The sequence below is a fragment of the Scyliorhinus canicula genome, chromosome 5, assembly GCF_902713615.1.
Source record: "Scyliorhinus canicula chromosome 5, sScyCan1.1, whole genome shotgun sequence".
NCBI classification, from domain to species: Eukaryota; Metazoa; Chordata; class Chondrichthyes; order Carcharhiniformes; family Scyliorhinidae; genus Scyliorhinus; species Scyliorhinus canicula.
The window spans coordinates 54,467,841-54,487,733 of record NC_052150.1 but is presented as its reverse complement, the minus strand read 5'-3'; the positions used below and the strand labels follow the sequence as shown (position 1 = coordinate 54,487,733).

Below are 19,893 nucleotides of genomic sequence, written 5' to 3'. Positions count from 1 at the left end.
TTGCACTAATGGTACTCAGACCTAACATTTAATGTTAACCAGAAATGTTCAATTTGTAACCATGATGCTTTTGCTCTTTGGCACATGACTCCACATTTATAAAAAGTATTTTGAACAAGGTTTTTGCAATAACTTACCTTTGAGTTTTTAAAAAATAACTTGACATTTTTGTACTATTACAAATGTTTTCTTTAAATGTGCATGGCTGGCTATATAAAAAGAACAGCCATTACTAGAAAAGTTAAAAATCTTAGCTATTTGTTTCATTGCTGTTGGGCAATTTGCTGATTCCTGATCAATAGTGGTCATCTTTCCTACCTCTCTTCTGAGCCAGGCTTAGGAGCACATCAGTGCAGTTAAATTAGCAGATAGTTTTCATAGATGCAAGATCGTTTCTGACCAGGATTATACAAAAGAGTTTAGAATTGATAAATGTGCAAAAAGAAATGTTTCACTGCCTTAATGAGCATGCATCCTAGAAAATGGGTAAGGAGTGTTGGAGGAAGGAAGGAGGTAAAAAGAAAGTTGAAAGAAAGGCACAAATAAAAACTTGCACAATCACAGTGGTGTTCTCACTTTTAATTTTATTCCATTATCTCAACCACAGCAGTCAGTTTAAGAACCAGCAAACATATTAAGGGTTTTAATAACACTCAACTGCACTGTTAAGTGAAAGCAGCACTTATCTCTTGTCTATAATACTGTATCTGAGCATGACCATACAATCTAATGTACTCAGATTTCTTCAGTCAAATAAACAGTCCAACTTGCATTCTAATAACTTAATGTAAAAGGGATGTTCAAAAGTAACCAGAAACATTAAATCTGTAACAATTTATCCATTTTTATATTATAACCATTATATTTTTCAACCTAAAGCAAACATCCAAGAGTGGCATAATGCCCTGTATTTATGACAAACATATTTTGAGTATAAAGTTATTACCATGAAAGAACAAGCACCTACCTATTACAAAGTTTGAGGTAGCCTATTTGATACGACAGATTCAGGTTCCGGTTCAGCAAGGTGAGGAAACAGCTCTTCCCCATTACAATTGGTGATACAATGGCCTTGATATGAACCCACCCCATACGCCACTCCAAAATTGATGGAGGAAAAGGGATTAAAATCTTTAAAGCAAGAAATTCACCCCCAACCTACTGCATATGCAAGAGGCCAGACAATTCAGTAACATATTCAAATCAGGATCTCATTATACAATTGGGCATCTGAGTTAACTTTAACAGGAACCTTGCCGGTTCCCTGGGCGAAGGAGATGGGAGCTCAAAAAAGGTAAATGGCTTTTAAAGTACACCTTGCGGACAAGGATACCCCCAACTCCCAAGTTGGCCTCCTCTTGGTCGATCGTGGCCACTTTTGTCCCACTGCTGTGATCGCAGACCCCACTTCAAGGCCCGATGTTTAATTTTCTCCCTCTTGCGACCTTCCACCCACTCATCTACAGATCCATTCCATCATTCTGTCCCCTCCAAAAGTTTCCGGTTAAAGCCATCGTCTCATGGTCTTCCTGTTTGGCATGGCCAGCCTGTCAATTTGACGAGTGCCAGGCAGGCATGGAAGAAAATAATAATGAGGCCCTGCCATTAAATTGAGCAAGAGATTCACATCCCCAGCCTTGCCAGATTTTTCCCATGACCCTCAGCAAAATATCAGGCCAAATATCTTTCGAAACTAAAGTCGAAGGTATGCAAAATCATGAGTGCACATCAACAAGGATGGAAGTGTTTGGAATGTGGCAGGTGTTAAAGAAACCAAGCTGAAAAGTTAATAATAATTTGGAGATTTCAGTGATGGTGCACTTTAGCTAGAGATGTAAACCAAAGATGCTGTAATGGTAAAGTAGGCAAAGTTGGTGAATGGCCTGGATGTTGGATCTGAAGTTCAGTTCTGAGGTTCAAAGAGGATTGAGTGTTTAGGTTCACCCACAGTGAACTGCTGGATGGAGGTTGGAATTGCTGACTGGGAAAAAAGTTTCTGGTAAAAGCCAAACAAGTCTCATTTTTAGAACTGAGGGCAACACACTGGTTAGCGCTGATGCATCACGGCGTCAAGGGCCCCGGTTCAATCCCAGACCCGGGTCACTGTCCATGTGGAGTTTTCACGTTCTCCCTGTGTCTGCGTGGGTCTCACCCCCATAACCCAAAGATGTGCAGGTTAGGTGGGCTGGCCACGCTAAATTGCCCCTTCATTGGAAAAAAAATGAATTGGGTACTCTTTACAAAATATATATATATTTTTAGAACGAAGAAGAACAGGAGGTTTACAACGCAAAAGGAAGTCATTTGGAGTCTTTGCCAGCTCTATACAGTGGCAATACAAAGCAGATTTTGTTGGAATACTGCCCAGTATATTTTTCTCCTTCCAATGAATTATATGCAATGGTTTCTGCCTCAGCTGCATTGTGGGAAAATATTTCACATTCCAACAAAATGTTCTGCAGAAATAAATTTCTCGAGCTCTCTCCTTAAACTGTTAGTAATGATTTCAATAGATACTGTTACTGTTCCCACAATGTGACAAGATAGTCTTTTCCTTTACATTCTATCAAGGCCTTAATAATTATGACACTGTTCAGCTGTTGAAAACTTTAGCTAATTGAGCATTTGATTTTGAATACCGCCATGACAGTTGTGGGGTTATAGACTGTAGATAGGTGTCCTCTTTTTACATATGAGAGTAATCCAGTGTTCACAGATAACAGATCACCAAGAACCACCATCTAAATGAAAGATAGAAGGTGGCAGGGGATTGAGCCTTTAGACAAGCTAGAGATAATGCTGAAAGCGGGGGCAATCATTGCAGTGTTGGAATTGTAGGAATGGAGCCTTGATACAGTGGTGCAACAGATAGAACATGGATGTGACCATGGATGTGAGCTGGTGGAGCAGGATCCATAGGAGATTAAGTATTAGCTGTGTTAGAATGGTGGAAAGTGGGACCCTGATACAATGCAGAAAACGTACAGAAAATAACTTGTATAGGCAAATGGAGTGACTGATTGTGCCAATGAGAGATTGCGATGAAGGAAAACAGGCTATGGTCACAAATACACTGGATATCAAAGACAAGTGCCAGATCATTTTTACAGTTAGTGCAATGTGATCAGTCGAGACCATATATTTATTACATGTGTGACGCATGCCTAAAGACGTCAATAGTATATGATCACATATATACATCATTAAAGCCCTCTTTTTAATCGTTTAGTCTTTACAATTACATTTCTGCTGTATCATCTGAGATACCATGCAATGGCAATATTCTTCTGGTGATAGAATAAAATTAAAATGCCACATAAGTCAACATTATTTTTTGGTAGAGTCAATTCAAGAAATAAAACATTTATTTTCCTGCTATGATGCTTCAGAGGTAATTTGCAGATGTTTGAAAGACGATACAGTATATAAAAACAGAAAAAACACCCAAATATCCTGGCCCCAAAGGACATTTACAAAATGAAACTCAAACTGACTGCTGCAAACTCAGTGGAAAAGTCAGCTCTTTGCAAGACCTGCTTGATTTTGCCATTTTAAAATCAACAGTCCCAATTATCTTTCCGCACCAACCCACCATACACCTGCCTGATCCCACCTTTTATTCTTTAGTTTTCAGATGAAGTCCTAAAATATTATTTTCATGCACAGATCTGTAACAGCAGTCCAATCAATAGCACAACCTTATAATGCCTGGAAGAAATTTCATGAAGGGGAAAGAAAAAAAGTGAATCTCTGCACTCATCACAAAGAATGTCAGTGTTGTGGAATGGAACATTTCCATTAATGGCAGCCAGAATTAGCACTAAACATTCAAAGTCAGTATTGCAAAGCCTAAACCCAAATAAAATACTCTGTTACTCTAGTTTAGTGTGAATCAACGTCAAAGATGTTTAACTTCCACCAGAGTGCAAACTGTTTCTGTTTTCCACAACAGTTATTTCTGCTAGCAGCTCATGTTCCCAGGAAATGGCCAAACATTATTTCAGTTAACACCTTTGTTACTGACACAGTGATGTGCCTGCCACCCTACTACTCTGGCTGCTATTTGAATGAACCTTGCTCTCAAAGGTGAAAATGACAGTGTCTTAATCCACTGTGCTGCCCAAATAAAGCAGTATTCAAACAATCAGCCTGAATCTGCGTAATTGTTATGAAACTCCCCTATACAAGTTACAAGGAACATCATTTTGTTCAGAAGTGGGTGGGTGGGGCAGTGCAGGTTTTGTCAAAAATAGGTGAAAATTGCAAAAGTTTCAGAATCTATAAAAAAATAGCCATAGTGCAATTGGTGAAACCAGGAGGGAAACTAATTATAAAGTATGTCAGCTACAGGGTAGTAGAAATTAGAGTCCTGTCATTAAACTCTAAATAATCTCTCATGAGATCTTCACTATTTTGATATGGCGAAGTTTGTAGTCCTTGTATAAGAATCTACATGAATGCAAGTCAGGTTGTTTCTATTGACATGTTAGAACAGGAGAGATGCAGTAGAAAATGGCCTAGTATAATGTAAACATGTTCAATGTGTTTCTTCATAATTATGCGACAAGTTTTTTAAAATGAGCAAGATTCAAATAATAAAAAATATTACAAAGTGCTACTTCACAACATAAACTCAGTACTTAGTTCAGTTATCCAGAAACCAGAAACATATTCAATAGCATTTAGATTATAGTTGGTAGCACAATTTGATCCAGGACCTAAGCAATCGAGGATCGAATGACTTACTAACTAATATGCAAATTGGTTTTCTCAGCACTGTGAGAAAATTAGATGATGCAACTCTGGTAAATTAATTAGCTCCATGCACCTCTGTATGACCCAAAGCTTACAATTTCTTCAAATTCGAGAGAATGCCGTTTTAGAAAGTCAATCATACAGTCAAATAAAGCACGGCAAGTCAATCACAGACTGTAATGGTGCTTAAAAGCTGGTGAGTGATTTCAAATAATGGAGCAAAGCTCCAATTTGGTTCTCTATGTTGTTCCTTCAATTGGTGCCCTCCGTACACGTGCTGATTTGGGTCTGTGACGTAGGGGTGTGGGTGGCGAGTCCCCTACACTTTCAGTCTCTGATGGTTCAGTATCTCCCTGCAGTGAGCTGGTGTCGCCGACAAGTTCACGAAGGAATTTAAACTTGGACAGGAACAGCTGCCATACCACGTACCAACCTGCAAAGCAATCAAACACGACTCTTTATTCAGGACAGTGATCCAACTAGTCAGTCTTAAGATTTATAACACACGCTGAATTTACAGAATAAGTGTTTGCAACCCAATTACAGCAGAACTGTGGGATAACTGGAGATGTCATTACGCCCTGGAGACTGGATAAATTTATAATTGCCTTCAGTATATGATTCAAGTTCATAGGAGAACTTTGTTCATCTCTTTGTGCCCGAACTTTGAAAGAACAATATAATTTCATCTTTGACTGCGAATGCTTTGTGAACCACTAATCGGAAACTCACCTTGGAATCTTTAAGATACCCTCAAATTCCATATTTGCTATCGGAGGCACGTAAATTGGCACAACTTGTTCTCCAATTCCCATGCCCTTCCTGGGGAAATTGTGAACTTACCTCAGAGCTATCGACACCCCACCATTCAAAGTATTAGTTCAAAGAGGATGATCACACCCCTCTATCCACTCACAAACACACTCTACACTTTGATAGTCTGGTAGAAATTGAGACAGTGGACACAATTCTCCCGTTTTGAGTCCTAAGTATTCCCAGCAGCGGGGAATTGTGACTGTTTCCCGCTGGCGTTGGGAGTGCTGCTCAGGTGCCATTCAATGGAAGTTTGAAACTTTTTTCCCCCCAGAGGATCGGATTTTGCCTTGTACTTGAGGGACGGGGCCCAAATTCACCGGCAGATCCTGCTCCTCAGAGATCAGCAACCGCCCCACCCCAAAACCTTTTTCAGTAGATTGTGTTTTACCTTAGACTTGGGAGGGACAGAGGCAGGGCCTTAAACCCCCCCCCCCCCCCCCCCCACCCCACGTAAAGTGAGTAATAGCCCATTATGGGCTGGCCAAATGCCCTGCTCTTTCTATGAAGCTCTTCAGAACAAGGAACCAACCTCTTTCCCCCCCCCCCCCTCCCCTCAATTCATTCTTGGGATGTGGGTGTAACTGGCAACCATTTAATGTCCTTCCCTAGTTAACCCAAGGGGGTGGTGAGTTGATCTTCCTAAACCTCTGGCAACAGTTTAACACAATTGAGTGACTTGCAAAACCACAGGTCGAATATTTTGATATTTACTTGCATTGCCAGTTTCAGTGAGAAAACCAGCGCATAGCTCTCCAGCTGCATAGCCGCATTTTCTCTCTGGATTCTCTGGTGCTCAGAGAATCTGGGTCCATGGTTTTTACCGTCATGATGCGGCAGGACCTGATGGCGCTGGTTAGCTGGCTCTACAGAGATCAGGGCACCATCTTTAAAGGGCACCCTTAGCTGTGCTAAAAAGGAACCACCCCCAGCAAAAGGAGTGTTCCCCCCACAACACATGAGGGGAACACCCCAATGGGGATCCCCAGAGGGTCCGCCTCAGCACTGCCAAATTGGCATGTCCTTCCTCCCCTCGGGGACTAGATTTAACTTTGCACCCCAATGGGTTTCCCTCAACTGCTTCAAGTTTATAAAACCTGCAGAAAACCTCACTGACATGATGTCATGTCAGCAAGGTATGAATAATCAGTGAGGGGAAAACATATTGCGGGGAAGTCCTACAACCATATTTAAATATAACATTTATTGAAACGAGGTTGACCGGGAACCCAGTTACGTCACAGGTCAGGGTGTGGGGATAATGAGGGAACTAGATCTCACCGGCGCGAATCTCGTTTCCCATTGGTCGAGATTTTGGACCACCGGCGTCGTTTACGTTGACGGCAAATGCGGGCTCAAAATTGCCCCCTCTCTCAGAGAGCGGTTAACAGTGAAGTATTTTGGTGGAGTCTCAGATAGGCCAGACCGATCTGGCATGAGTTTCATTTCCTAAAAGGCACCGGTGAACCACCTGGATTTTTTGAACATCTACTGATGCCTTCCTTTATGATAGCGGGTTTGGAAGGTACTATCGAAGCAGCCTTGGTGAGTTGCGGCAGTGCATCTTGTAGATGGCAGACATTGCTACCACTGTGAGCTATGGAGGGTATGAATGTTGAAGTTGGTTCCAATCAATTGGGCTGTTTTGTCCTAAATGGTGTCAAGCTTCCAGAGTAAGAAAGTGGGGAGTATTCCTTTGTACTTCTGGAGTGCCTTGTACATAGGGGACAGGAATGTTGGAGAAACAGGAGATGAGTCACTCCCTGCAGCATTCCCAGCCTCTCACATATTCTTGTAGCCATAGTAGTTTATTGGCTGCTCAGTTAGGTTTCTAGTCAATGGTGGCAGGATATCGATGTTGGGGGAGTCGCTGATGGCGGTGTCACAGAACATCAAGAGAAGATGGATAGATTCTCTCTTGTTCGAGAAAGCCATCGCCTGGCATCCGTGTCCAAACGTAGCCTCACTTTGTGATAGTTTTTTGCTAGGAGCTTCAGCCACGAGCGCTGATTTGCCTAGAACTGTGGGTTATTTTGTGTTTCGTCTGATTTAAGGAACCTTTCATTTGAATACAATTAACATAATATTTTCAAATTTTAATGTATTTTTATTCCCCCTCCTGCTCAAAATCAGGTCTTGGTTTTACACCACACCACTAGAATGCAACTAAATGGCCAGCCTCAAGCCTGTAGTTTTTCTCCCCATTCAACTTCATCTCCCAGCTACACAAGCTTTTATTGAACTAGGCCCAAGCTTTCAGAGATGGAAGGGCTCCGTGTCTTAATCAAAATTGGGCGTGAGCCCAATTCCAGAAATCCCATCCCAGAACACAGCACACACCATTTTGCTGTGAGGAGAACAAGATATTTCACACATTTGCAGCTCTTGGAGGCACCAGCACATTTAAAAGTTCAGCTGTCCTTAATCAGAATCAATTTTCGTCATCCAGTTTTCTGAAATACGACTCTTGGGATTTACAAATGTGAGGAAAAGTTCTAACCCGACTGACAATCTTGAGAAGAGGTCAGGTACTCTTTTGGAGAGTTTCTGGTCCCTTTTGGGACTGGCAAACATAGACATAAATCTGCTTAAAGGATGAATAAGCTCTGTGGAACAGTCAAGCTATTTAAATCTCCTGTCCTTCAGATTTTGAAAAAAATAAACAGCCTACTGTGACTCCCATTTGAAAAAAAGAAATCAGTGCTTGCAATTTCAATGTGTTGAACGAAGCCAGGGGGGTCATCATTATAGGATTTGTACTGCTTGGCTGCTTCCACAACCTATTATTAATGGGAGGCCTGTAAGTACAGTTTGACTGACAGGTCCAAATTGTCACAAAGGGATTAGCTGCCTTTGGTGTAAGGCTAGGAATACAAATGTTTGTTTTCATAGTAGGATAATTTACTTGAGGGATTTATCGTTTATGTTTTAAAAAAAAATATGGTGGTGTGTAATAGATACTTAAAACTTTTTTATCTCGTTATATCACAACCCAAGGTCAGCCGTGGTGAATACTGGATCAGTTGGCATGGAGGGCGTATGGGCAAAGGGTATTGGGAGGGGTCATGGAGACTACCTGGGAGGGGGGGTGTAGAAGGGCACTGGTTGGTATGAAGTACATGGGGACCATGGTGAGCAAGTGGAGGTGCATGAAGTAGCATAGAGGGTATGATGGACCATGATAGTTGGGTACAGGACATGAGGTGGCTCGAAGTGTCTTGGAGGAGGCTTATGAAATGGGTGCGGGTGCACCTGTGTGAAGGGTATCACAGAATCAGTGTACAAGAGGCCCTTCGAGTATGCACTGACGAATGAAAAATACCTGACCTGCCTCCCTACCTAATCCCATTTGCCAGCACTTGGTCCATAGTCTTGAATGTTATGTATGATATGCCAAGTACTCATCCAGGTACTTTTTAAAGGTTGTGAGGCAACCTGTCTATACCGCACTCCCAGGCAATGCATTCCAAACAGTCACCACCTTTTGGGTAAAAATGATTTTCCTCAAATCCCGCAAACCTCCTGCCCCTCATCTTGACCTTGTGTCCCCTTGTAACTGATCCTTCAACTAAGGGGAACAGCTTCACCCTATCCACTCTGTCCATGCCCCTCATACTCTTGTACACCTCGATCAAGTCACCCCTCCATCTTCTCTGCTCCAGCGAAAACAACCCAAGCCTATCCAACCTCTCTTTGTAACTTAAATGTTCCATCCCAGGCAATATCCTGGTGAATCGCCTCTGCACTCCCTCCAGTGCAATCACATCATTCCTATAATGTGGCGACTAGAATTGCATACAGACTTCAGCTGTGGCCTCACCAGAGCTCTATACAACTCCAACATGACCTCCCTTCTTTTGTAATCTATGCCTCGATTGGTAAAGGCAAGTATCCCATATGTCCTTTTCACCACCCTATTAACCTGCCCTTCCGCCTTCAGGGACCTATGGACAAATAGGTTCCTCAGAACTTCCCATTGTCAGGCCATTCATTCAATACTTCCTTGTCAAATTACTCCTTCCAAACTGCATCACCTCACACTTTTCAGGGTTAAATTCCATCTGCCACTTTTCTGCCCATTTAACCATCCCGTCTATATCCTCCTGTAACCCAAGACACTCAACCTAACTTAACCACCCTGGTGGAACCCAACTGAGTGTCTGTGATTGCTGAGCAAGTTATTGCTGAATAAGTGCCACTTGATAGTACTGTTGATGACGCATATAGAACATACAGTGCAGAAGGAGGCCACTCGGCCCATCAAAACTGCACCGACCCACGTAAGCCCCCACCTCCACCCCATCCCCGCAACCCAATAACCCCTCCTAACGTTTTTGGTCACTAAGGGCAATTTATCATGGACAATCCACCTAGACCCAGCAGGGAATCGAACCTGGGACCCTGGCGCTGTGAAGCTACAGTGTTATCCACTTGTAGAACATAGAACAGTACAGCACAGAACAGGCCCTTCGGCCCTCAATGTTGTGCCGAGCCATGATCACCCTACTCAAACCCACGTATCCACCCTATACCCGTAACCCAACAACCCCCCCTTAACCTTACTTTTATTAGGACACTACGGGCAATTTAGCATGGCCAATCCACCTAACCCGCACATCTTTGGACTGTGGGAGGAAACCGGAGCACCCGGAGGAAACACACGCACACAGGGGGAGGACGTGCAGACTCCACACAGACAGTGACCCAGCCGGGAATCGAACCTGGGACCCTGGAGCTGTGAAGCATTTATGCTAACCACCATGCTACCCCTGTGCTATCGTGCTGCCCTCCTTCCATTACTTTACTGACGATGGAGAGTAGACTGGATTGGGTTGGATTTGTCCTGTTTCTTGTGTACAGGACATACCTGGGCAATTAGCCACATTGCTGGGTAGATGCCATTGCTGTAGTTATTCTGGAACAGCTTGGCTAGGGGCCGGCAAATTTTGGAGCACAAGTCTTCAGTACTTTTGTCGGAATATTGTCAGGTCCCATAGTCTTTGCAGTATCCAGTGCCTTCAGCCATTTCTTGATATCATGTGGAGTGAATCGTACTGGTTGAAGACTGATATCTGTGATGCTGGGTACCTCCAGAGGAGACCAAGATGGATCATCCACTCGGCACTTCTGGCTGAAGATTGTTGCGAATGCCACAGCCATGTCTTTTGCACAGATGTGCGGAACGCTTCGTCACTGAGAATGGGGATGTTTGTGGAGCCTCTTTCTCCACTGAGTTGTTTAATTGTCCACCACCATTCACAGCTGGATGTGGCAGGACTGTTGAACTTAGGTCTGATGTGTTTGTTTGAGCTCCTGACCTCATTACAGCCTTGGCTCAAACATGGACAAAGAGCTGAATGCCAGGGGTGAGGTGAGAGTGACTGCATTTGACATTAAAGCAGCATTTGACTGAGTATGGCATCAAGGGACTCTAGCTAAACTGGAGTCAATGGGAATCAGGAGGAAAACACTCATCTGGCTGGAGTGATAAGTTCAGAAGAATGATCCCTGGAATGAAGAGCTTGTTGCATGAGAAACGGTTGAGGACTTTGGGTCTGTACACGTTGGAGTTTAGAAGGATAAGGAGGGATCTTATTGAAACTGACAGGATACTGCGAGGCCAAGACAGAGTGGACGTGGAGAGGGTGTTTCCACTTGTAGGAAAAACTAGAACCAGAGGACACAATCACAAAACAGAGATGATGAGGAATTTCTTCAGCCAGAGGGTGGTGAATCTGTGGAGCTCTTTGCCGCAGAAGGCAGTGGAGGCCAAATCACAAAACCATGTGATGGTAGGTGGTTGGCCAAACTAAATTGCCCCTTAATTGGCAAAAACAATTTGAGTGCTCCAAATTTATTTTTTTTGAAAAATCTCCGCAATGGAGCTGGTCTAGTTGGGAATGCTGGATTTGGGTTTTGACAGGAACCAGCACACACTCTTTAAAGGCATTCCAGATAATCAGACAACCCTGGGTAGGCCCAGGAAAACCCAAATTTAATAATTTCATGGGATGCGGATGTTGCTGACAAGGCCAACATTTATTCCTCATCCTTGATTTCCTTTGAGGTGGTGGTGAGCTCCCTTCTGGAATCGCTGCAGTCCACATGGTGTTGGATGGAAAGTTCCATGATTTTGATCCAAAGAAAGTAAAGGAAGGGCAGCATGTGGCACAGTGGTCAGCACTGCAGCCTACGGCGCGGAGGACCCGGGTTCGAACCCACCCTGGGTCACTGTCCATGTGGAGTTTGCACATTTTCCCCGTGTCTGCGTGGGTTTCACCTCTACAACCCAATGATGTGTAGGTTAGGTGGATTGGCCTTGCTAAATTGCCTCTTAATTGTAAAAAAATAATAATTGGGTACTCTAAATGTTTTTTTAAAATGAAAGTAAAGGAACGGTAATATAGTTCCAAGTCAGGATTGTGTGGGGCTTGGAGGGGAACCTGTAGGTGGTAGAGTTCCCACAAATCTGCTGGTATTGTCCTTCTAGTGATTAACATTGCAGGTTTGGGACTTCCGGTGGCGACTATGAAGGAGTAGGTCACACATTTGGTGGGACCTGCTCGGGTCAGACCTTTGGACCTTTTCCCCCCAGTTTTTGTCGGATTTGATTTAGAAAACTGATGGTGGATGGAATTGTGAAGGGGAATCCTACATCAGTGCATCGAGAGGCGGACCAGGAGTGCTCGCAAAGGAAGAAATAGGCGAACAGAGAAGGCTTGGGCTGAAGCTGTTGCGGGAGGAAGCATGGCGGACGACCGAAGTCCTGGCTCGACAACCCAGCAGTCGACGGAGCAACTGATGCAATTCATACAAGAGGGCTTCGCCAAGCAGAAACAGGAATGCTTGGACCCGATTAGGCAGCTGGAACACAGACTGGAGGCTCATCATTGGGTTATCCAGATAATGGAGAAGGTACTGACTGAGTGGGAGGAACATTAAACAGCAGTGGAGTTGGAGGTGGGGATGTTGAGAGACCAGCATAAAAGGCTCCAGGAGAAGGTGGAGGATCTAGAGAATACATGAGAATCGTTGGTCTCCCGGAATGGTCTGAAGGAGCGGACGCAGGGGCATATACAGCGGGCATGTTCGAGACGTTACTGGGGGATGGGATGTTCACCCGACACTTGGAGGTGGACAGGGTTCATAGAGCGCTAACGAGGAAGCCTCGTGTGGGGGACCATCCCCATCCCCCCCATCCCCCCCATCCCCCCCCAATCCCCCATCCCCCCCCCCCCACCCCCCCCATCCCCCCCCCACCCCCCCATCCCCCCCCCCCACCCCCCCCCATCCCCCCCCCCCCACCCCCCCATCCCCCCCCCCCCCCCCGAGGGCGATGGTGGTAAGATTCCACAGATACCTGGACATGGAGTGTATTTTACGGTGGGCCAAGCAGACACGGAGCTGTAAGTGGGAGAACAGCATCCTGCATCTATACCACGATGTGAGCACTAACGTAGCCAGGAAAAGAGTAGGGATCAACCAAATAAAGTCGACCCTTTCAAGGAGAAGGTGAAGTTTGGACTGCTGTATCTGGCCTGTCTTTGAGTCACTTATGAGGAGCAACATTTTTACTTTTGAGTCACCCGAGGAAGCGATGGATTTTGCTAGAGGGAAAGGGCTGGCAGCGGACTGAGGTGTATGAACTTTGCTGCAGCATTCACGTTAAAAAAAATTGTCTTTGGACGTTACCTGTAATGCCTTCTGTATTGATTTGGGGCCTGCCGCATATTTGTGCGAGTTAAAATTTGCATTTGTACTGATGGGGGATGGAGGTGTGAATTTTAGATGTGTTTTAAAAAATTTTCTTTGTGTTTCTTTCAGGCAATTGGGTTGGAATTGTTTTCTTTTGCATATGTGTGCCCGAGCGGGAGAAGGGGGGAACAATAGAACAATAGGTGGGAAAATGTCTGTCACCATGGGTGGGGGCTACCAAGCTAGCTGGGCGGGCTGGCTCACGGAAGCGCAGTGGGAGGTGAGCAGATGTAATGCTTGTTGAAGGGAGCGGTTTGCATAGCACTGTGCCTTTGAGGGAGGGGAGGGTGGGGGGGGGGGGGGAGAACTGCTGACGGGGGAGAGACTTTTGCTGGGGGACAAGAGGGAGGTCGGGGACGGAAGCTGCCTGGGGGTGGGCCTGTGGATGCGTGGGGTGCGGGCTGGAGACTGGGCCAAGAAAGGTGATGGCTGATCGGCGGAGGGGAGGGGGTGAGAAGCCCCCCCAACCAAGCTGATCACATGGAACATAAGAGGGCTAAATGGGCCGGTTAAGAGGACACGCGTGTTCGCGCATTTGAGGGGATTGAAGGCGGGCGTGGCAATGTTGCAGGAGATGCACTTTAGAGTAACCGACCAGATTAGATTAAGGAAGGGATGGGTCAGACAGGTTTTTCACTCGGGACTGGACTCTAAGACTAGAGGGGTCGCGATCCTGATTAATAAGCGAGTGTCATTCGAGGCGGGTAGAATAGTTGTGGATGTGGGAGGCCGCTACATCATGGTTAGTGGGAAGCTGAAAGGGCTGCCGTGGTACTCGGGGCCAAATTGGGATGATGTGGAGTCCATGAGGAGGATGTTGGGGAAGATGCCGGACCTGGATTCGCACAAGTTGGTCATGGGGGGGGGGGGGGTCGGGGAACTTCAACACAGTCATTGACCAAAGGCTAGAACGGTCGAGCTCAAGGACAGGCAGGGTGCCAGCAATGGCAAAGGAGCTAAAGGGGTTTATGGAGCAGATTGAGGGGGGCCATAGAGATTTGAGTGGCCGACAGTGAAGGAATTCTCCTTTTACTCACACGTGCCTAAAGTGTACTCCCAGATTGACTTTTTTTTTATCTTGAAGAGGGCTTTACTGGCGGGGGTAGTGGACACTGAGTATTCAGTGATCACGGTCTCAGATCATGCCCTGCACTGGGTGAACGTATAGGTGAGCAAGGAGGGTGGCCAATGCCCACATTGGAGATTGGATGTCGGACTGTTAGCGGATGGGGAGGTGTGCGGGGTGGGTGAGGAAATGTTTCCAGACCTATCTGGAAGTTAATGATACGGGGGAAGTCTCAGCTGCAATGGTCTGGGAGGCGCGGAAGGCGATGGTTAGAGGGGAGCTGATCTTGATGCGGGCCCACAGGGAGAAGGCAGACAGAGCAGAGAAGGACCGACTGATACTTCAGGTCGACAGGAGATATGCGGAGACCCCAGAGGCAGGGCTTTTAAGGGAATGACGGAGGCTACAGGCGGAGTTTGGCTTGTTAACTACAGGGAAGGCGGTGGAGCAGCTAAGGAAGGCGAGGGGGACGATTTATGAATATGGAGAGAAGGCAAGCAGAATGCTTGCGCAGCAGCTTAGAAAGTGGGAGGCAGCCAGGGAGATTGGGAGTAAGGGAGAGGGATGGGAACCTGGTCGGAGATACAGCAGGGGTTAATAAGGCATTTAAGGAGTTTTATAGCAGACTGTATGAGATGGAACCCCCAGCTGGGCCAGAGGGGATGAGGCAATTCCTAGGAGGGCTGACATTCCCGGAGGTGGACGAAGGGCTGGTAGAAGGGCTTGGGGGCCCTGATCGGGATGGAAGTAATGGCAGTAGGGCTGAAGGCCAAGCAGTCGGGTGAAGCCCCGGGACTGGGCAGGTACCCAGTGGAGTTTTATAAAAAGTTCTCTGGGATACTGGGGTCGCTGTTGATGAGGACATTTAATAAGGTAAGGGAGCAAGGGACGCTTCCCCCGACGATGTCACAGGCCACGATCTCACTGATCCTGAAGCGGGATAAGGACCCAGAGCTATGCGGATCCGGGAATCCAGGAGGAGAAAGAGGCAGCCGTTCTGGCCTTTGCCACCCTCGTAGCCCGGAGAAGAAAACTATTAGCTTGGAGCGACTCAAAGCCCCCGAAGTCGGAGACCTGGCTAACTGACATGGCTAGCTTTCTCGGTCTGGAAAAAACTTAAGTTCACCCTGCGAGGGTCAATGTTAGGGTTCGGTCAGAGGCGGTAGCCGTTTGTCGACTTCTTCGAGGAAAATTAGGGGGGTGGGACCTGTGAGGGAGAAGAGGGCCTTTGCACTATGTTTATATTTGTATGTACATTGTTTCTTCTGTTATTGTTATAAAACCATATATAGTTCAATAAAGATTTTTTAAAAACATTGCAGGTTTGGAAGGTGCTGTCTAAAGAGCCTTGATGAGTCGCCAACCAGGCCAGTGTTGCCCAATTCCTGTCTTGCTCCTTCATGCTGCACTGAGTCAAATGTTGCCATAATGTCAAGAGTAGTCATTCTTACCTCACTTTTGGAGGTCAGCCCTTTTGTCCATGTTTGGACCAAGGCTGTAATGTAATCAGGAGTTGAATGGCCCTGGCAGAATGTCATGACAGTACCTGGGTGCCTGCCTGGCAGTGCCAAGGTGCCAGAAAAGCACCAGAGTTCCATTGTGCCCTCTACCAGACCACCCAGGGGAACCCTGGTTTTCGTGGACCAGTACTAATCGGCGCCCGGCTGGGGTCTTCCTGGGCAGGCCGATAGATGCCGGGAGCCAGTTAGATCTGGGCTTGGCAGTTAAGTGTGCTCTTAAACCCACTTAGCAAGGCGAGACTGAGTCCAGCCCACGATACCTTGCGAGATTAGAGGTGCAACGGCTGTCGGGAAGCCCGTGAGGAGGCCTCTTCCAGCATTTACGATCAGGATGCGGCTGGTAGATCGGGGCCCTACTTTTTAAAACTGTGTATTTAAAATTGTTCTTTGCCAGTCAATGTGCATTCAACCAAAGGTTACTGCTTAGCATAATTAATCTTCGTTTTCAGTCAGTCCTTATTTATGCTAATTGTGATGGCCGGTGATGGAGGTGTGCTGAGAAGTGGCACATCAGGTGGCTCTCCTCCCACGCAAATTCAAAATAGGCTTTTTTGCCCGAAAAGTGCCCGCTAATAGCAAAAAACATTCACAAATCACGACCACGCGAGGAGAGAAAAATGCTACTCCAGAAGACGGGTGGAAACCAGGAGCGGGACAAAGCAGCTGGCATACACATGAGGCGGCGAAGCTCGGGCTTCGCCAGAGCAAGAGGAACCACAGACACACACACCAGGGGATGGGTAGAGGATTGAGAGACCATCCGGAAGAGGCAAAGTCAGACTTTCCAGCTGCGGTGTAGGGTGCGGTTGCCAAAGCTCTGGCAACCATGCAGGTGGCCCTGGATAAGGGGGAAAGCCAACTGGAAGCCCAGGGGGAAATAATCAAGGAGCTGGAAAAAGCTGCAACAAACCAGGGCGACAGGATCATCACCCTGGAGAAGGAGGTGGCAAGGCTGGTCGCAACACAGGGGACTTTGAAAGGGAAAAATCAAGGACCAGGAGAACCGGTCAAGGCATCAAAACCTACGAATCATGAGCCTACCGGAGGGGATCAAAGGTAGGAACTCCACAGACTAGGTGGCCCAAATGTTGGGCAACCTGGTGGGAAGGTGGAACTTCCCCAACCCACCAGAAATCGACAGAGCGCACCGGTCACTTCGCCCAAAGCCCAAAACCGGGAAACAGTCGAGGGCGATAATCGCCAAGGTGCACGCATACCAGGGCAGAGAATGAACCCTGTGCTGTGCAAGGCAAACCAAAAACTGTAACTGGGAAGGCCACCAGATTCGGATTTATCAGGATATTGGAGCCGACCTGGCCAACGTCGGGTCGAATTTAATAGGGCGACGGCCACGCTGTACAATAACGGCGTACGGTTTGGGATGCTGTACCAGCCAAGCTCTGGGTCACGTTCCAAGGCAGGGAGCATTTCTTCAGGCCCTCTGCGGACGCGGACAAGTTCATCTCGGAGAATGGACTAGAGAAGTGACAGCAGGGTCAGCAATGAAGAGCCCACAGGAAGAGACTCTTTTTTTATATAAATTTACAGTACCCAATTATTTTTTTCCAATTAAGGAGCAATTTAGCGTGGCAAATCCACCTAGCCTGCGCATCTTTGGGTTGTGGGGGCTAATCCCACACAAACACCGGGAGAGCGTGCAAACTCTACACGGATAGTGACCCAGAGCCAGGATCGAACCTGGGACCTCGTCGCCGTGAAGCAGCAGAGCTAACCACTGCGTAACCGTGCTGCCCTTGACAGGAAGAGACTCTTATGCTTAATGTCTACTTTTTACATTCTGCACTGCCAACTGTGAACCATCACCATATCGACCACTTTGCGCAGGATTGTACTGACTCGACTGGGTCAAAAGAGGAAACAGAAGACGGTAGGACCAAGTGCAGCAAGGCGTAGGAGAAGGTGAGGGGAATGACGAACAAGAAGCTCAAGGATCGGGCGATGGGAGGACACTTAACCAGCCACGGCAGAGGTCCAACAAACGATTGAAGTAGCTAGCACCGGGAAGCGTGCAGGAGAGAGGCGCGCGGTGCATCTCCCGCAAGGGGAAAAGCGTGGTAAGGAGGGGAGGGGCAGCTACAGGATGGGGGGAGGGTGGGGGGGGAGAAAGTGAATGGGGTGGGGGAATAAAATACCACAAGGGAGAGACAGGTAAAAAGAGAATGAGGGGATTAGGCTGGTTACAACAGGAAACTCATGGTGACTTGGAACAAAAAGGCACGGCAAGCAACACTTTGGAGTGTCCCTGAACAAAGGGAGACTCCGGAGTGCAGGGGCTCACAGACATGGCATTCTCACAGTTGGCGGCCATGTTGGATCGCCCCGAGGCAAAGGGAAACCCCGGTGCGTGGGAACCTAGCCTCATGGGGAGAACATCTCCCCATCTTGGACCAAGGGATACCCAGGAGTGGGGGCGCATCTACAAGATAAGTATGGTTGGTCCCACAGGAACGGGGGGGGGGGGGACAAGAACTCCCCATCAGGATAGTCACCTGGAACCTTAGGGGACTTAACGGTCCAGTAAAGAGATCCAGAGTCTTTTACCAATGTGTGTCATGATGGCACAGTGGTTAGCACAGTTGTGTCACAGCACCTGGGTCCCAGGTTCAATTCCCAGCTGGGTCACTGTCTGTGCGGAGTCAACATGTCCTCCCTATGTCTGCTTGGGTTTCCATCGGCTGCTCCGATTTCCTCCCACAAGTCCCGAAACACATGCTTGTTAGGTAATTTGGACATTCAGAATTGGAACAGCCATGGGACCAAATTCGCACCTCAATACACCAACATCTTCATGCACAAGTTTGAACAAGACCTCCTCACCGCACAGGACCTTCAACCGACGTTATACACCAGATACATTGATGACATTTTTTTCCTTTGGACCCACGGCAAAGAATCACTGAAATTACTACACGATGACATCAATAAGTTCCATCCCACCATCAGACTCAGCATGGACTACTCACCAAAATCAGTTGCATTCTTGGACATACTCGTTTCCATCAAGGACGGTCACCTCAGCACTTTGCTTTACTGCAAGCCTGCGGATAACCTCATGATGCTCCACTTCTCCAGCTTCCACCCTAAACACATTAAAGAAGCCATCCCCTATGGACAAGCTCTCCATATACACAGAATCTGCTCCGACGAGGAGGAGCGTATCAGACATCTACAGACACTGAAAGATGCCCTCGTACGAACGGGATATGGCGCTCAACTCATCGATCGACAATCCAACGCGCCACAGCAAAAAACTACACTGACCTTCTCAGAAGACAAACACAGGACACAACCGACAGAGTACCCTTCGTCGTCCAGTACTTTCCCGGAGCGGAGAAACTATGACATCTTCTTCGTCGCTCACGTCATCGATGAAGATGAACATCTTGCCAAGGTCACCCCCACTAGTTGCCTTCAAACAACCGCGCAACTACAAACCAACCATTGTTTGCAGCAAACTACCCAGCCTTCAGAACAGCGACCACGACACCACACAACCCTCTCTGCAAGACGTGCAAGATCATTGACATGGATACCACCATTACATGCGAGAACACCACCCACCAGGTACGCAGTACATACTCGTGCGACTCGGCCAACCTTGTCTACCTCATACGCTGCAGGAAAGGATGTCCCGAAGCGTGGTACATTGGCGAGACCATGCAGACATTGCGACAACGAATGAACGGACATCGCGCGACAATCATCAGGCAGGAATGTTCCCTTCCGGTCGGGGAACACTTCAGCAGTCAAGGGCATTCAGCCTCTGATCTCCGGGTACTCATTCTCCAAGGCGGCCTTCAGGACGTGCGTCATCGCAGAATTGCTGAGCAGAAATTTACAGCCAAGTTCCGCACACGAGTACGGCCTTAACTGGGACCTGGGATTCATGTTGCATTACATTCATCCCCCACCATCTGGCCTGGGCCTGCGAAATCCTACCAACTTCCTGGCTTGAGACAATTC

The 19,893-nt window shown here is 46.9% G+C and overlaps 1 protein-coding gene across 1 annotated transcript in view; it reads right to left on the bottom strand.

Annotated features, from left to right (window-relative positions):
• Window positions 1-564: 564 nt before the first annotated feature.
• The window catches only part of smim13 (small integral membrane protein 13), a 52,893-nt gene continuing 33,564 nt past the window's right edge, over window positions 565-19,893 (bottom strand). Inside the window, exon 2 of the mRNA XM_038797097.1 lies at window positions 565-5,188. Coding sequence (XP_038653025.1) covers window positions 4,995-5,188 — 194 coding nt within the window. The 3' untranslated portion in view covers window positions 565-4,994. The remainder of the gene's footprint in view (window positions 5,189-19,893) is intronic.